The sequence below is a fragment of the Balaenoptera ricei genome, chromosome 9, assembly GCF_028023285.1.
Source record: "Balaenoptera ricei isolate mBalRic1 chromosome 9, mBalRic1.hap2, whole genome shotgun sequence".
Lineage (NCBI taxonomy): Eukaryota > Metazoa > Chordata > Mammalia > Artiodactyla > Balaenopteridae > Balaenoptera > Balaenoptera ricei.
In genome coordinates this window covers 20,275,952-20,294,146 of record NC_082647.1, presented here as the reverse complement: position 1 = coordinate 20,294,146, position 18,195 = coordinate 20,275,952, and the positions used below count along the sequence as shown (strand labels likewise).

General features: G+C 36.8%; 1 protein-coding gene across 1 annotated transcript in view; it reads right to left on the bottom strand.

The window, feature by feature from the left end:
• Positions 1-18,195, bottom strand: part of CHCHD3 (coiled-coil-helix-coiled-coil-helix domain containing 3) — a 279,252-nt gene that overhangs the window by 205,592 nt on the left and 55,465 nt on the right. Inside the window, exon 3 of the mRNA XM_059933355.1 lies at positions 14,392-14,473. Coding sequence (XP_059789338.1) covers positions 14,392-14,473 — 82 coding nt within the window. The remainder of the gene's footprint in view (positions 1-14,391; positions 14,474-18,195) is intronic.

Here is an 18,195-nt window from a genome sequence, read left to right as displayed (position 1 = left end):
AGTATTACTTCTTAGGTAAAGTCTTCTTAAATAGTGTATATCATCAGATTTTAAGTCTGCTCAAGATCTGCTTATTCTGCACATAGGGAGAGGACCACACTATATGGGTGGGGAAAAAAAAACAAGCTATACAACATTATTACTTCAATCTCATTTTGTTTAAAAAACAAACTATATAAAACACTGTTAAGAATACATTTCCCTTAGGGTAAAATATGTGAATGATTTTAAGGGGGAAGAGCAGGGTAATGGAGCAGAAGGGGAAAGATGACTTTTTATGCTTGTTATGCTTGTATATTATCTGAATTTGATATATATTTCTTTTGTAATTTTTTAAAATAAATCAACATTATCCATGTTTTCAGTAGTTTGAGGAATGACCTTTCTAGATCAAACCTACCACATTCTGTAGCAATAATGAAAATTGCAGAAACTGTTGGGTAATGGTTTTTAAATTAATAGACATTTCCCATATTAAATTAGTGGTTTCAAGTGACTTTTTTGGTTTTGTTTTGATTTGGTTTGGTTTTAATCCATCAACCTATCAGGAAAGCAAAACTGTAATCTATGGATTTTTTTAAGGGATTTTTGTTTTACTCTAATAATCATTCACAAAATGGCACCAGGAAAGGAAGAATTTAAGAGAGCTATTCTAAGAAGTTGTGAAGGAACTCAAATTTAAATCATTAACTGAAACATTTACAGGATTAACCTCTATTTTTATACGTTATACTTGATGCCAAAAATCACACTAAAATCATTTCAGTGGAGTAACTTGAAAAAATTTCCAAATGAACTGGTTTAAGCCTGGAGGAGCTACATAGTGTATGTGTAAGGAAACAACTGTAAATAGTATATAACTAATAAACTGCCCCTGTGCTAGCTGCACATTACTCAGGGGAGGAATTCCATATTTGAGTTCCAAAATCACACTGTCCCAGCAGCTAGATTTTTTTCATTGATTTAAAAACATGTCAGTTTGTGGACTAAATGCGACAACATCAAAATACTCTATCACATAAAAGGCAAATAAATAGTAACAAATACTACAAACCAAAGCCCAACAAGTGAAGCAACACAACCAATACAAAATAAGAAAATGAGTCCAAGTCTCTTTAAAAAAAAAAAAGGCTAAGGATGAATACAGAAGGAGAAATCCAAAATAATTTCCACTTCACGATCGTCTATTAAAGTAAGCGCTGTGCCTCTTTACTGCTTCCCGCACAGGGGAAGGGCCCGACTGCTCCAGAGAACTCTGCAGAGCACTACTGGGCACGTGTGTGCCTCACTGACAGGAAGCAGCACTCGCCTCCAAAGTTCACGAGGCAGGGCCCCATCGGCTTCCACACACCCCGCCCCTGCTGTGCTATTAAGAAAAATGTCCCAATCTTAAGCTAACAAGAAATTCAAAGTGCCACCATCACTGAAAACGTGGACACAAACGAGCATTTAATAGTGAGTTATAGCCAACGTGAATAAAGAATATTAACTTTAAACACAAATTCTCAAAAGATTTTGGTACTAAGATAAAGGAAGTTTTAAAAATATCATCCAGAGCAGCTACACAGACCTAATAACCAGGAGCACACAATCGAGATCATTTCTAAGAGATCTTTTATTTACTAATGGTTTAGAGGTGAAAGCCCAAGCAAATGTTTGTTACCTCTTCTCACAATTGTAAATGAAAAACTTTAAAGAGAGTATTCCCTATACACAGAGAAAGGTAATACTGCAGGATGGTGAAGTGCATGAACTTGACAGAGACTTCAGTTCAAACCCCAGGCTCTCCACTTACCAGATATGACCTTGGGTAAGCTTCTTCTTTACCTCTCACTTTCCTCACTTATAAAGTGCAGACAGTAGAGGTGTTGTGAGGATGAAGTGAGTTAAAATATATAAAGTGCTCAGAAAATACAAGAATCCAACACCTATTATTTTCTTAATGTTTTCATTTCAGTTAGGCACATGGGTCCTGTACTCCGAAATGGTTTTCATAACATAATGTGACCCCAGTGTGTGTTATTCTATGTGTATGCCATCTATGAACTGTGAAGAAAGTTTTCATCAAAGACAAATGACAGCTGCTCTGGATAAGAATGGGATGCAAAATAATATTGGTTCTCTCAAAAAAATATTTATCAGAAACTTAAGATGAGCTACTCGTTTTTAAGGGTTTTCTGCAACCAGGAAAGGGTGCGGGAGGTTTACTTAAACACGGAAATGTGCCAATGTTTAGAAATATTATAATGCTGAGATAAAATTTACATCTGAATTATAACTATGTTGCCCGCACTCCTTTACAGCTAGAGGCTCTACTGGCAAACCTGTTGAGGTCAGGAGAGGAAGAGGAGAACCCTGTGTATTTCTCCCCAGTTGAGGAGGGAACTGCCAAAGGAGGGTCTCATCCTGCTACCCTCCTCCTAACAAGGCATTCATCACCAGCAGGATCAGCAGATGGTTCCCAGAAGGCCCAGGACTGAGGGCTCAGCAGGGTAAGGCCCAGCCTACATGGACCACTGTCCATAAGTACGGACTTCTGGACGCAAGGAAATGGACATGAGGCCACTGCCCACTCACCTTCTAAAACGGAAACTGAACTGAGTCTCTCCAACAAATGCTGTTTGGAAAAGAAAAGTTTACTCCTCACAAATGAAGTGTCCCAATGTGAGAGAAAATTATTCTGACCAGAAGTTTCTCAAACTAAGCCCTATGCTTCCCAGGTTTCTAGGAAGGGAAAAGGTGGGGGAAATGGCTGACAGAGCTCTAAATCCCTAGTCCTAGCTCTAACCAGATGGCACTTGAAGCAGTTTTGTATCAGAGTTCTGTCGGGTTTCCTTTGAATAAATGTTTACAGGGTGATGAGACACAATATGATTCTATCACCTCAGCAACAGAGTACAGGGCTCTGGGGCAGGCAGCCCAATTCAAGTCCTGCTTCCACTGCTGACGGAAAACTTTACATATGTCTACTTGAGTCATCTGTTTTTATAAAACAGTGATAACACTGACAAGAAACATTAATAGTTTATGTGAAGAATAATAAATGATTTACAGAGTATATTGCAATGTCCGCTCCCCCTGAGATTGTTCTGGGTAATGGAGAAACTTCAACAAGAACTACAACAACTACAGGACACTCAGAAACCAACTCCTAGAAACTTCCAAATGCAGAAACCAGCTTTGGCACAAATTACTTCAAACACTTGCTTCATGAGAGAAAACACTGTAATTACTGTCAAAAGAAACATCTGAACAAGAAGTGGTTGAACATCACAGCTGCTATTACAACCAATAAAAAAAGTTACAGATTTCTACAGCATGCTTGATTGATTCTGGTTTTCCAGGTTTAATAGCCCTACATGTAAAAATAGCTTCTCAAACAGAATTCAGGGTAGGAGTCTACAACAGCATAACATCAATAGGAAAGAAAACTGGATTTGGAAAAAGTAAAGAGATGTGAATAAAACACAGACTGGATAATTCAACCTTCTGTAATTGTTGGTTAAAGAAAGCACTTGTCTCTATTAAAAATAGAAAAGTGCCACTTGAAGAAAAAAGATGAAAGTAGCAGATGGCTAAAGATTCCAATACTTAGCACATACATAGCACGTCCAGTCATCTCCCAGTGAAAAGTACTGGGTGGTTAGGATGTGACCTATTACATTCCAAACGAGTTAGGGCTTTACTTTTAAGCAGAATGGAATAGAAAAGTTAAAGGAATGAAACCACAGCAACACAACATGCATTTTAAAAAAAAAAAAAAAACAGCTTTAATGAGGTTAATAAAATAATTAATCTAATATATTGGGATTTTTATACTACAGAAGGATCTCTTATATGCCAGAGCAGATAAAGAAATATTTTCCAGATAACGCCTATCAACCATCCACTGCCCCTACTGGAGCCAGACACTGGGGAATCTGCTCACAACACAGCAGGGTACAAACTTCTGTAATCACCTTCTTTGCAAATATTTGTAAATTAGAAGTGAGATTCATGCTAACTGATCTTTTAAGGTCACTTAAAAACTACATTTTTATGATAAAAGCCACTGATAAATATTAGTGGATCAACAGAACTTGTTCCCTGAAAGTTGGTATTTTTTTTTAATTACTATATACCTAGAGATGACTTGCAGGTTGAAGGTATGTAATTTCCTAACAACTGTGTAATATGTGTCAATGACTAGAAAACAACGTTTAACACTACACTCATTTGAAACAAAGATTTATAACAAGTCTCTAGTATCTATAGTCCTTGGTTAATGTCTGATTTTTAAAAGCATAGTTTTTTTGTATTTAACATAATGTGAAATGTATATGCATATGTATACAGAGTAGACTGCCCTTCCCAGGAGACTGTCAAGATTTTCCAGTCCGAATGATTCATTCAATCATTCAATTGAACAAATATTTGTGAGAGTTTACCATGTGAAAGATACCACACTAGGTAGATGATTTCTTACATTATGTATTTTCAATGTGACACTAAGCCCCCCAAACACTGTTTTTCTATATTGGATTCTTTCCTCCTTCCTTTTTCAGCTTTTTCCTCCAAAGGCAAATAATATCAAATAATAAAATTAAAATGAATTATTATATATAGTGGATTTAAACAGAAGACACCATCCCTATGAATTTCACCTTTACTATGAGAAACTAAGAAGTATTGATACAAACAAGTTTTAAGCCTTTATTTGATGATATAAGTCCTTATTTGATGTGATAAATGGAAAAATAAATGGACTGTGCTATACTCTAACTTAACCACACAGCTGATAAAATTTATGACTAATTTATTAAACCAAATTATTTTGAGTCTCACAAATCTAATGTAATTGTTCAAGTAATTAAAAATGGGGTAAAATCTCAACTAACATCCACCTAAAAACAGCAAGCAAGTAATCTTGGTTGACATACAGCTAGTTACAACATCAAGTAGCTATTCCCTTTCTTCTTGGCTTCTTGAAAAAGGTTATTAAAATGGAGGCAACTTTCACTTGACTTTATAGGTATAGAAATTCAAATGCCAAAGGTCAGAGGTCAGAAGTAGTCACATTTTTCTTGCTGTCAGAGACTGACTTTTGGAGGTAGGGCACAGGAGAGAAGTAAATCACATTTTAAAAGTCTATACTCAAACTGTAGCATATTGCATCCTTGCTATACTGGCCTGCTATAGTTGCAACACATATGGTCAGCTATAATCCAAAACACACAATAGAGTATCACAGCAAAAACAGACTGCTGGCACGGGCATTTAATTTGCTCTTGACTCTCAATACACCAAACAACTATTCCATCCATTATATGTTGTGATAAGCAAACGTAGGATTCCAAATTAGATCCAACAATTTTAGTGTGTGTACTGAATTTATGTCAGTGATTTTGGAAGGCATCAAATCACTCAAGATTCTCATAAAACAGAATAAGATCTAAGATAAACTGAATTGAGATTCCATGTGTAAATGTTCTATAGAAATAAGAATATAACCTATACAGTCATAGTGCTTACAATTAATTATGTCGTCGCTGTGGCCCTAGTAGAAACCTCCTCCTCGAAAGCAAATTTTATTAGGCCACATTTGCAAATTAGTTTTAAAGAAGTGGAAACTCGGATATACAACAACGTCCTACTATGCAGCACAGGGAACTATATTCAATGTCCTGTGATAAACCATAATGGAAAATAATATAAAAAAGAATGTATATATGTATAACTGAATCACTTTGCTGTACAGCATAAATTAATACAACATTGTAAATCAACTATACTTCAATTTAAAAAATAAATGAAAAATAAAGAAGTGGAAACTTAAAGGAGTTCAGGTAAACTCTAAATGGCCTAATAAAGTATCTTCAGTTTAAATGATTTCTGAATGGGTTCTAAATGTGTGTGGCATGACCAGTCAGAGATGCTGTAAAAGGATTTCTGAATTAGGCAGGAGATGAGGAAGACACCCAAGAAATCATTTCCAGATAATTACCCGAAATGTGAATGGATTAAATACTCCAACCAAAAGACAATGACTGGCTGAATGAATACAAAAACAACACCCATATATATGCTATCTACAAGAGACCCACTTCAGACCAAGGGACACATACAGACTGAAAGTAAGGGGATGAAAAAAGATAATTCATGCAAATGGAAATCAAAAGAAAGCTGGAGTAGCAATACTCATATCAGATAAAATAGACTTTAAAATAAAGACTGTTACAAGAGATAAGGAAGGACACTAGATAATGATGGAGGGATCAATCCAAGAAGAAAACATAACAATTATAAATATTTATGCACCCAACATAGGAGCACCTCAATATATAAGGCAAATGCTAACAGCCATAAAAGGGGAAATTGACAGTAACACAATAATAGTGGGGGACTTTAACACCCCACTTACAACAATGGACAGATTATCCAGAGAAAATAAATAAGGAAACACAAGCTTTAAATGACACAATAGACCAGACAGATTTAATTGATATTTATAGGACATTCGACCTGAAAGTGGAAGAATACACTTTGTTCTCAAGTGCACATGGAACATTCTCCAGGACAGATCACATCTTAGGTCACAAATCAAACCTTGGTAAATTTAAGAAAACTGAAATCCTATCAAGCATCTTTTCCGACCACAGTGCTATGAGATTAGAAATCAATTACAGGAAAAAAACTGTAAAAAACACAAACACATGGAGGGTAAACAATATGCTACTAAATAACCAAGAGATCACTGAAGAAATCAAAGGGGAAATCAAAAAATACCTAGAGACAAATGACAATAAAAACACAATGACCCAAAACCTACAGGATGCAGCTAAAGCAGTTCTAAGAAGGAAGTTTATACCAATACAATCCTACCTCAAGAAGCAAGAAAAATCTCAAATGAACAATCTAACCTTACACCTAAAGGACCTAGAGAAAGAAAAACAAAAAAACCCCAAAGTTAGTAGAAAGAAAGAAATCATGAATATCAGAGCAGAAATAAATGAAATAGAAACAAAGAAAACAATAGCAAAGATCAATAAATCTAAAAGCTGTTTCTTTGAGAAGATAAACAAAATTGATAAACCTTTAGCCAGACTCATCAAGAAAAACAGGGAGAGGACTCAAATCAATAAAATCAGAAATGAAAAAGGAGAAGTTACAACAGACACTGTAGAGATACAAAGGATCATGAGAGACTACTACAAGCAACTCTATGCCAATAAAATGGACAACCTGGAAGAAATGGACAAATTCTTAGAAAGGTATAACCTCCCAAGACTGAACCAGGAAGAAATAGAAAATATGAACAGACCAATCACAAGTAATGAAATTGAAACTGTGATTAAAAATCTTCCAACAAACAAAAGTCCAGGACCAGATGGCTTCACAGGTGAATTCTATCAAACATTTAGAGAAGAGCTAACACCCATCCTTCTCAAACTCTTCCAAAAAATTGCAGAGGAAGGAACACTCCCAAACTCATTCTATGAGGCCACCATCACCCTGATACCAAAACCAGAAAAAGACACTACAAAAAAAGAAAATTACAGACCAATATCACTGATGAATACAGATGCAAAAATCCTCAACAAAATACTAGCAAACAAAATCCAACAACACATTAAAAGGATCAGACACCATGATCAAGTGGGATTTATCCCAGGGACGCAAAGATTCTTCAATATACGCGAATCAATCAATGTGCTACACCATAGTAACAAGTTGAAGAATAAAAACCATATGATCATCTCAATAGATGCAGAAAAAGTTTTCGACAAAATTCAACACCCATTTATGATAAAAACTCTCCAGAAAGTGGGCATAGAGGGAACCTACCTCAACATAATAAAGGCCATATACGACAAACCCACAGCAAACATCATTCTCAATGGTGAAAAACTGAAAGCATTTCCTCTAAGATCAGGAACAAGACAAGGATGTCCACTCTTGCCACTATTATTCAACATACTTTTGCAAGTCCTAGCCACAGCAATCAGAGAAGAAAAAGAAATAAAAGGGGACTTCCCTGGTGGTGCAGTGGTTAAGAATCTGCCTGCCAATGCAGGGGACACAGGTTTGAGCCCTAGTCCAGGAAGATCCCACATGCCACGGAGCAACTAAGCCCGTGCACCACAACTACTGAGCCTGTGCTCTAGAGCCCGCAAGCCACAACTACTGAGCCCGTGTGCCAAAACTACTGTAGCCTGTGCACCTAGAGCCTGTGCTCTGCAACAAGAAAAGCAACCACAATGAGAAGCCCGTGCACCACAACAAAGAGTAGCCCCCACTCGCCGCAACCAGAGAAGGCCTGCGCGCAGCAACGAAGACTGAATGCAGCCAAAAATAAATAAATAAAAATAAATTTATTTTAATAAAAAAGAAATAAAAGGAATACAAATTGTAAAAGAAGTAAAACTGTCACTGTTTGCAGATGACATGATACTATACATAGAAAATCCTAAAGATGCCACTAGAACACTACTAGAGCTAATCGATGAATTTGGTAAAGCTGCAAGATACAAAATTAATGCACAGAAATCTCTTGCACTCCTATACACTAACAATGAAATATCAGAAAGAGAAATTAAGGAAACAATCCCATTCACCACTGCAACAAAAAGAATAAAATACCTAGGAATAAACCTACCTAAGGAGGTAAAAGACCTGTACTCAGAAAACTGTAAGACACTGATGAAAGAAATCAAAGATGACACAAACAGATGGAGAGATATACCATGTTCTTGAATTGGAAGAATCAATACTGTGAAAATGACTATACTACCCAACGCAACCTACAGATTCAGTGCAATTCCTACCAAATTACCAATGGCATTTTTCGCAGAACTAGAACAAACAATCTTAAAATTTGTATGGAGACACAAAAGACCCCAAATAGCCAAAGCAATCTTGTGAGGAAAAAAAAAAAAAAAACGGAGCTGAAGGAATCAGGCTCCCTGACTTCCGACTATACTACAAAGCTACAGTAATCAAGACAGTATGGTACTGGCACAAAAACAGAAACACAGATCAATGGAACAGAATAGAAAGCCCAGAGATAAACCCACGTACCTATGATCAACTAATCTATGACAAAGGAGGCAAGGATATACAATGGAGAAAGGACAGTCTCTTCAATAAGTGGTGCTGGGAAAACTGGACAGCTACATGTAAAAGAATGAAATTAGTACGCTCTCTAACACCATACACAAAAATAAACTCAAAATGGATTAAAGGCCAGACACTATAAAACTCCTAGAGGAAAACGTAGGAAGAACACTCTTTGACATAAATCACAACAAGACCCTTTTTGACCCACCTTCTAGAGTAATGGAAATAAAAACAAAAATAAACAAATGGGACCTAATGAAACTTAAAAGCTTCTGCACAGCTAAGTAAACCATAAACAAGACAAAAAGACAACCCTCAGAATGGGAGAAAATATTTGCAAATGAATCAATCTCCAAAATATACAAACAGCTCATGCAGCTCAATATTAAAAAAAAATAAAACCCAATAAAAAAATGGGCAAAAGACCTAAATAGACATTTCTCCAAAGAAGACATTCAGATGGCCAAGAGGCATATGAAAAGCTGCTCAACATCACTAATTATTAGAGAAATGCAAATCAAAACTACAATGACGTATCATCTCACACCGGTCAGAATGGCCATCATCAAAAAATCTACAAGCAATAAATGCTGGAGAGGGTGTGGAGAAAAGGGAACACTCTTGCACTGTTGGTGGGAATGTAAATTGATACAGCCACTATGGAGAACAGTATGGAGGTTCCTTAAAAAACTAAAAGTAGAATTACCATAAGACACAGCAATTCCACTACTGGGCATATATCCAGAGAAAAACATAACTCAAAAAGACACATGCACCCCAATGTTCACTGCAGCACTATTTACAATAGCCAGGTCGTGGAAGCAACCTAAATGTCCATCAACAGACGAATGGATAAAGAAGATGTGGTAAACATATACAACGGAATATTACTCAACCATAAAAAGGAACGAGGGGCTTCCCTGGTGGCGCAGTGGTTGAGAGTCTGCCTGCCAATGCAAGGGACACAGGTTCAAACCCTGGTCTGGGAGGATCCCACATGCCGCGGAGCAGCTGGCCCATGAGCCACAATTACTGAGTCTGCGTGTCTGGAGCCTGTGCTCCACAACAAGAGAGGCCGCGATAGCGAGAGGCCTGCGCACCGCGATGAAGAGTGGCCCCCACTTGCCGCAACTAGAGAAAGCCCTCGCACAGAAACGAAGACTCGACGCAACCAAAAATACAAATAAATAAATAAAAGACAGCACTTTCTAAAAAAAAAAAAGGAACAAAATTGGGTCATCTGCAGAGACATGGATGAACCTAGAGACTGTCATACAGAGCAAAGTCAGAAAGAGAAAAACAAATATTGTATATTAACACATATATGTGGAATCTAGAGAAATGGTACAGATGAACCGGTCTGCAAGGCAGAAATAGACACACAGACATAGAGTACAAACGTATGGACACCAAAGGAGGAAGTGGGGGTGGGATGAATTGGAAGATTGGAATTGACATATATACACTAACTAATATGTATAAAATAGATAACTAATGAGAACCTGCTGTATAGCACAGGGAACTCCACTTTGTTGTACAGCAGAAACTAACACAACATTGTAAAACAACTATACCCTAATTCAAAAAAAAAAAAAAAAATCATTTCCAACTTAACAGAGGTTATGGTCTAGAGTATGTACAGACTGTACTGACGAAATACAGTTCTAGGACCCTATCTGCCCACGTTTCCACATGCCTGAAAGCACCTCACACTTGCAGTCTGCCAGCCTGGTCCTGAATAGTTGGCATAACTTGTGCATAAGCAGCAAAATTTGCAAAACTGGTGTCAGCAGCCTGGAAAAATCCCAGGTACAACAGCAGAATGCTGTGTCATCAAGGTTTTGATGGCACAGAATATGATAAAAACACAGACATCAAGACCCTGAGTCACAGAACAATTAAGAAGAATTAGAACCAACATGAACAGGTTTTGAGTCCCTTAACCTTGGGTTTCTCACTATCAGCACTACTGACATTTTGGGCCAGATAATTCTTTGTTTTTTTGTGAGGTTTGGTTTTTTTTTTGGGGTGTGGGGTATCCTGTGCATTACAGAATGTTTAGCAGTATCCCTGGCCTCTACCCACTAGATGCCAGTAAGACCTAACTAGTTGTGACAGCCAAAAAAAGTCTCCAGACATTTTCATGTGTCCCCTGGAAACCAAAATCTCCCCTAGTTGACAACACTGCCTTAACCTATTTATTTCACTTACATTTTCCTTTTTATGAACATACAAGTGATAGGTTTTTAGAAATTCTAAGTCAGTCTTAATGAGCTCTTTCAATTAAAAAATTCTAAGATATAAACTACTGGGTTATTATTTGCAGCAATTTTTTTCTTAGTGGTACATCAAATACAATGCTTCTTAGAAATCGATGGCATTTTCATTTCAATGAAATTCAGCCACCCACCATCCTTTCCCCTTTATCATGGAACCGTCATCCTGGGGAATTACTTCTTCCTCACTGTGTAAAGTTTTAAGTACTACCCAGTTCTTCCCTACCTAGTGGTTCTCTAGTCTTCCTTTTGATTCCTTTCAACTATCTAATATTCTTCTAAAAATGTCCTTGCTTCCCAAGTCGGCCAGAGTTAAGTTCCAGTCTTTCAACCAAAAAAACCTAACTGAAACAAGGTCCTTATTTAAGCTAGCCTGACAGAAGATATTTCAGAGTATTTCCCTGCCATGAAATTCACCAACCTATTAAAAATGTTGGTACTTCTCCTTACCATTCACCACATAGGTGGAGTGAATGGGGTATAGATGAAACAAGAATTGTTGAAACAGTGTCATGGGGATTCACTGTACCCTTCTGTTTTTGAAGGTGTTTTAAAATGCCCATAATAAAAAGGTTAAAAATGATAACTATCCTATAAAGAAAAATATCACAATGGAAATAATTTCCGAAGTCCTTTCTGCATACCTTGGATCCCTTACACTTACATGTGCCTATGCCCCAATCTTAAGGGCTTAGGAACTCAACTACAGTTATGGGTACATCTTGGGTGAAAAGAGAAGACTTGGAAAGCCAGGCATGTACCACTGACAGTCCAGGACACAAGGAACCATTTTCTAAAACTGCTTCCAAGGCTTTATTCAATTAAGGCAACAGATACAATTATCTATAAATGCTTTGTTTCTCCAAAAAGTTGCTTTTAAAAGACAGCACAGAAAACCTTCTTAATGTTTTTTCTGAAGTTTCTTCTCTGGTTGAAAAAAGAAAAAAAATAGCTATTGATTCTTCTGAGAGCTATCATACAGATAGACACACACTTTTTGCCAAGATTTGACAGCTGAAGGTTTGCATGAAGAAGCCTTCAAACAAAACATTTTTTTTAAGAGAAAACAATAAAAAAGGCTGTACCACCCTCTGCTCCCCTTAAAAGTGACAGAAAATAAATTCTTTATCAATAGTCATTTGTCCCAGGTTACAGCTAGGCTGCCAACCCCAGTCCACATGAGAGATGAAATCAGCCCTCACTGGCACCTTTTATCCATCTCATCTGCCCTTTACCTTTCATAGAACCGGAGAACAAATGGGAGCTAAGTCATGGAGGGGGAAAAAAAAAACCCACCACCATGAGAATTACTGTAACAAAAGCCTGTACCATAGGGGAAGAAAGGAAGACAAAAAATTCCTATGTGAAATATAATAAGCAAAGTAAATATGAAGGCCTAACCAAAAACTCCTTATTAAAATAAAATTCAATTAAAAGTAATAAAATTTCAAAGACAAGGAATTCTACCATAACACATTGATTTTCTCTGCTTCTTAATGAAAATGGTCTGAATTTTTTTGAATATTTTAACTTCACTATCTAATTATATACTCCATCAACCTAACCCCAATTAAATAATTATGAAGTGCTGCGTGGGAAACTATTGAAATATGCGTAGACACTTTTAGCAGTACTAACTACATCTTGATTTTTAAAACCCTAAGCCATGAGCCTTCTCTCTTTCCTGAGAAAAATGGTGGTCTTAATGTACAGTAAAACTCATGTCCTGTTCTACACGTTTCAGGCAAATCGGACCTAGCTTATTTAGCACTTCGTCAAAGAGAAGAAATGTTAGAGAACATGTCATAAACCCTCACTTTAGAGATGAAATATTTAAGGCCCAAAGAGGTTAAATTATACGCTGAAGCCCCTATAGCCAGTGAAGACTAGAATCCAATTCAAAGATTCCTTACATTAGCTCTCTCAACCAAACTAGTGAAGCAGTCCAAAACAAACACACACACACACACACACACATACACACACACAATCTTACAAACCATCTACTGGTAGTAGTCATTGTGTATGTGAAAGATATTTGCATAATCATATAATAATAATAATGCTTTGTGCTATATGGAAATTTCAGAAATAGCACAGATGGGAAGCACTTGACTCTATCTTGAATTAAAATGTATCCACATATTTCTATGAGTAAGTATATACTTTAAGTCTTTAAAAAGTAGTACTTTTACCAAAAAAAAATAATTATCTATGTTGTTTTGAACATTGCTTTCTTTTCAGTTTACAGCCTTTAAACATCTTTTTGAATCAGCACATAAGATCTACTTGACTGTCTAATATTCCACTGTAATAAAATTCCGTGTACCATAATTCACTCATCCAGCCCTCCATGATGGGCATCTGGATTGTTTCCAGTTTTCTATTACAAAAACATTTCAGTGAACATTCTTTTAGCAGCTATTGTTAGTAGAAGTAGTAATAATGACAACAATAATATAGACGTATACAAAAAAATCTAGAGGAATGAAATGTTCAAGCGTGGTTATCTCTGTAGGATGAAATTACAGAGGATTTTGTTTTTTCAACGCTCATCTGTAACATCTTTGATTTTTTTAAGTGAGCATACTACTAATCAGTGCTACTTATTAACATGGGTACTATCTATAACATATAATATTATTAGCTACAATACTGTTAACCTTAATACCCACAGTAGATGATGTAATTTTCAATCATAAATATATTCATTAAAAGAACCTAGCCTGAGAAATGCCAGGAGAATCCTCAAGAACTACTTCTCACATATTGAAAAAACAGGGCTCAATTATTCATGCAACTAAGAAATACACAAGAAATAAAATGGTCATTTACAATTGAGTTTGGGAAGGGGATAACCTAGGGCTTTAACAAGCACAATCCAAAACCACAAACAGCCACGTTCATACATGTTCAGCCGAATACAAATGATGAGTCTTATTATAATCATTCCTCTCCAAAAATATTTCATAAATATGACAAGTCTGCCAAAATCTGTCTCAAACACCATGAAGCTCACCGTTTCTGATTTTCAGATTCTTTCTTGGCCTGCTCCAATGCCAGTTCCTCAGCCACTCTTCTTTTCAATTCTTCATCAGAAACTAAAATCAATAAAGAGGGGAAGGAGATAAAATAAGTGACTTTTTTAAACAAAAGCATGAGAATACTCAGGAAGGCAAAGCTGAGACTAGATCTTAATAGGCAAAGTTTTGCCAGCTGGTCAGTGTCTCCTTGGAACCACCTAAGCATGGTGGAAAAGACCAATTAGTGCACTTCAGGATAAATTTAATCAAGAGTTCCCTGGTGACCTAGAAATCTCCACACCTGCCAAAAGTTATAATAAACTCAAGGAGCTGCTTACTACTGCCCAGTGGGACTGAGCCATTAAGTACAAATTCTTTAAAATGATGTCCTACCATTAAAGTCTGACAACTGCATAGAGGGGGAGGAGAGGGTGTAAGGAAGGGACTTCAGAGAGGAAAATGACACCAAAACATTCCTACTTTGATAATTAAACATTTTAAAAAATCACTTATTAGAGAAAGAAAATCATTTGTAGTTACATTCATTTTTCCATGATTTACAAAAAAAAGGGAATTTATGACTCATATTTAAAACCATATTTTTTGGAAAACGTCATTCAAATTCAAGTGCCAACAATTGGAGAGAGAGACATAGAACAGTGCTGAGAACACGGCTGGAGCTTTCTAAATACCTAATGACTTGATCTGAAACATCTGGTCTTTCCAATTAGAAGATTTTGTACAACATGTTCTGTAAGATTCTTACAGCTATGATAGCAAATAAAAGAGACAAATTTTACATACTCTTTAAGAGCCTTCCATAAGAAATAAGCAAGGACTCTTTCCTCTTCACTACCCAAAACCCACTACCCAAAATTATGACCAAGAAAGCACCAGAAACACTTAAGATCTAGGAATACACACAGGACCTAACAAGTATTTCAACTGGTTGAGCCTATTAGACGGAAATTAGTACTGTCTCTGCTCTTCAATGACATTTTATTTGACAATCTTGCATTATAAGCACCTTGCCTTCTGGAATATGCAAAAAATGAATTACAACAGGATATGCAAAAACTTTAAAATTTAGCTGACACTGGGCAATAACAAAGAAGATATATGAAAGGTCCTAAGGATGTCTTCTCTTAATTGTGGACTATCAGAAAACAATAGCATCAAAGGACATTATCAAGAAGGTGAAAAGACAACCCACAGAATGGGAGAAAATACTGGCAAATCATATAGCTAACAAGTGGCTTGTATCCGGAATATACAAAGAATTCTTACAACAGAACAACTGAACAGAACAATAAAATGACAACAAAATTAAAAATGGGCAAAGGACATAAATAGGCATTTCCCTAAAGAAAGTATTCAAATGGCCAATAACTGCATGAAAAATCACTCAACAGCATTCATCATTACGGAAATGCAAACCAAAACCACAATGACTTAGCAATTCAAACCCACTATAATCAAAAGGACAATAACAAGGGCTGGTGAGAATGTGGAGAAATTGAAACCTTCATACATTGCTGGTGGGAATGCAAAACGATGCAGTCACTATAAAAATAGTTTGGCAGTTTCTCAAAATGCTGAACAAAGTTACCATATTATCCAGCAATTCCACTGTTATGTACTGTATATATCCAAGAGAACTGAAAATGTATGTCTACACAAAAACTTGTACATGAATATTATGGCAGCATTACTCACAATATCCCAACAGTGAAGACAACCTAAATGCTAATCAACTGATGAAGGGGTAAACAAAATGTAGTATATCCATTCAGTGTGATATTATTCAGCCATAAATAGTTATGAAGTACTAATACATGCTACAACATGGATGAATCTTGAAAACACTGTGCTAAGTGAAAGAAGCCAGACACAAAAGGTCACATATTGTATGTGCCCACTGATATGAAATGTCTAGAAAGGGCATATCTGTAGACAAAGGAAGTAGATTAGTGGTTGCCTGGGGCAGGGGAGGGGGGAATGGAGAGTGACAGCTAAGGATACAGGATTTCTTTTGTGGGTATTGAAAATGTTCTGAAACTATCAATAGATTGTAAGATGGGTGCACAACTCTGTAAATACTGAAAACCACTGAACTGTACACTTTAAATGAGTATTATGTTAAATGTATCTCAATAAAGCTGTAAAAAAAAAAAAGAATACAATATAAATAAAAAGAATAATGGACAAGGAATCAGAAAAAGAGGTAAACACTAGCTGAGGTCTGATCCCAGCTTGGGCATCAACAATTTGGGGTACCTTGGGGAAGTTACTAGCCTCTCTGGGCAGCAGTTTTCTCAAAAGGTTGCTCTAAAATGGATGTTCTCCATTTGAACTATATATATATACACTACGCTGCTGTTTGCCATCTCTCCTACCTTGTAGTCTACAGCATGAGAAAGAGGCAAGTCTCTGCTTTGAAAAGGTCACACAAAATTAATTAATTAATTAATTAATTAAAACTAGAGCGGGGAATTGTTTGATTCCGGCAAATCTTAAGACTTTTTTTTTCAGCATTAAACGTCCAAAATAATACAAATCCCACTAGAGAAATTACAGACAGTAAGAGCTCGGCAAGGAGTCTGGATATGGATAGCCTTTGTTTTTCGATTAGCTAGACTTTAGATCAATCAGTTAACCTATCTGACTTTTGATTTCCTCATCCAAAAACAAAACCGGGTAGGTTACATAGGTGTCAGCTGGCTATGAAGTTCTCAGCTATGCACTCTATAAGGTGATGATTTTCACATTTTCATCTCCTTCTTATAAACAAGCAAAACAACGTGACATTTTTTCAAGCTGTTCACAGCTGGTAGCTCTATTAGTAGCAAAAATTGAGACAAATATTTCACCCAATTAGTACTACCTGATCAAACTATACTCTGAAGTGTACATACCAGTTAGGATCAACACACAGTCAGACCATGTGTAAAATCACACAAATTCCCCTGATTGCTTCAAATTATTGCAGCAAAATTTTTCTCATGCAAAATTCGATCAAATTCTCAATCACAATTCAACTGAATTTCACTCAATTAAAACTAGGCTTCGGTAAGACCTTGGTATACCAGGTCTAAGCATGAAGCAGTGAGATCAGTTTTCTAAAGTGAGCTGATACAACATATCTTAATAGTGCATTGTACGCCTCTTACATAAGGGCTTGCTACCAGGGGAAGAGCCAAAATCAGCAGTGAGCTTTTCATGATGATGTGATAAACCTGGAAGGGAACGGTAAGGACTCCATTACCACATGGCAACCAGCTGGGTGGCTGGGAAGGCAGCCATGCAAGAGACTGCAGAGAAGGAAACGCAGCTTCAAGGCTTGTCTTCCTTCTCTATACCCTCCTGCCTCTCATGTCTGCCAAGCCACCTACCGTGGGATGAGGTGGTAAATACTGATAGATGGAGATAATGGTGGTATCACCTAGGGAGGCCACGAGGGGAGGGAGAAAGATGGGAAGAGGAAGCACAAGAGATGCAAAGGTCAGGGAAGCTCCAGAAGCCACTGAAGAAGACATGCCCAAGGGACGGGCTAGTTCACATCACTTCTGGTCAGTCAAGGGACTAAAGCATAGCTGTCTCTCTAATGCCCTAGCTATTTCTGGAAAAGAAACACACACACACACACACAAAACTTTTGGGTCTCACGTCCAAGGTCACAGCTGAAATGGAGAATTAGCTTAGCTATAATGGAGAATTTAAAATAACAAAAGATAAAACATGACCAAGCATAAAGAGTTTAAAATCTAAAATAGCAATTCAAAGCCCAGGCAGGAAAATAA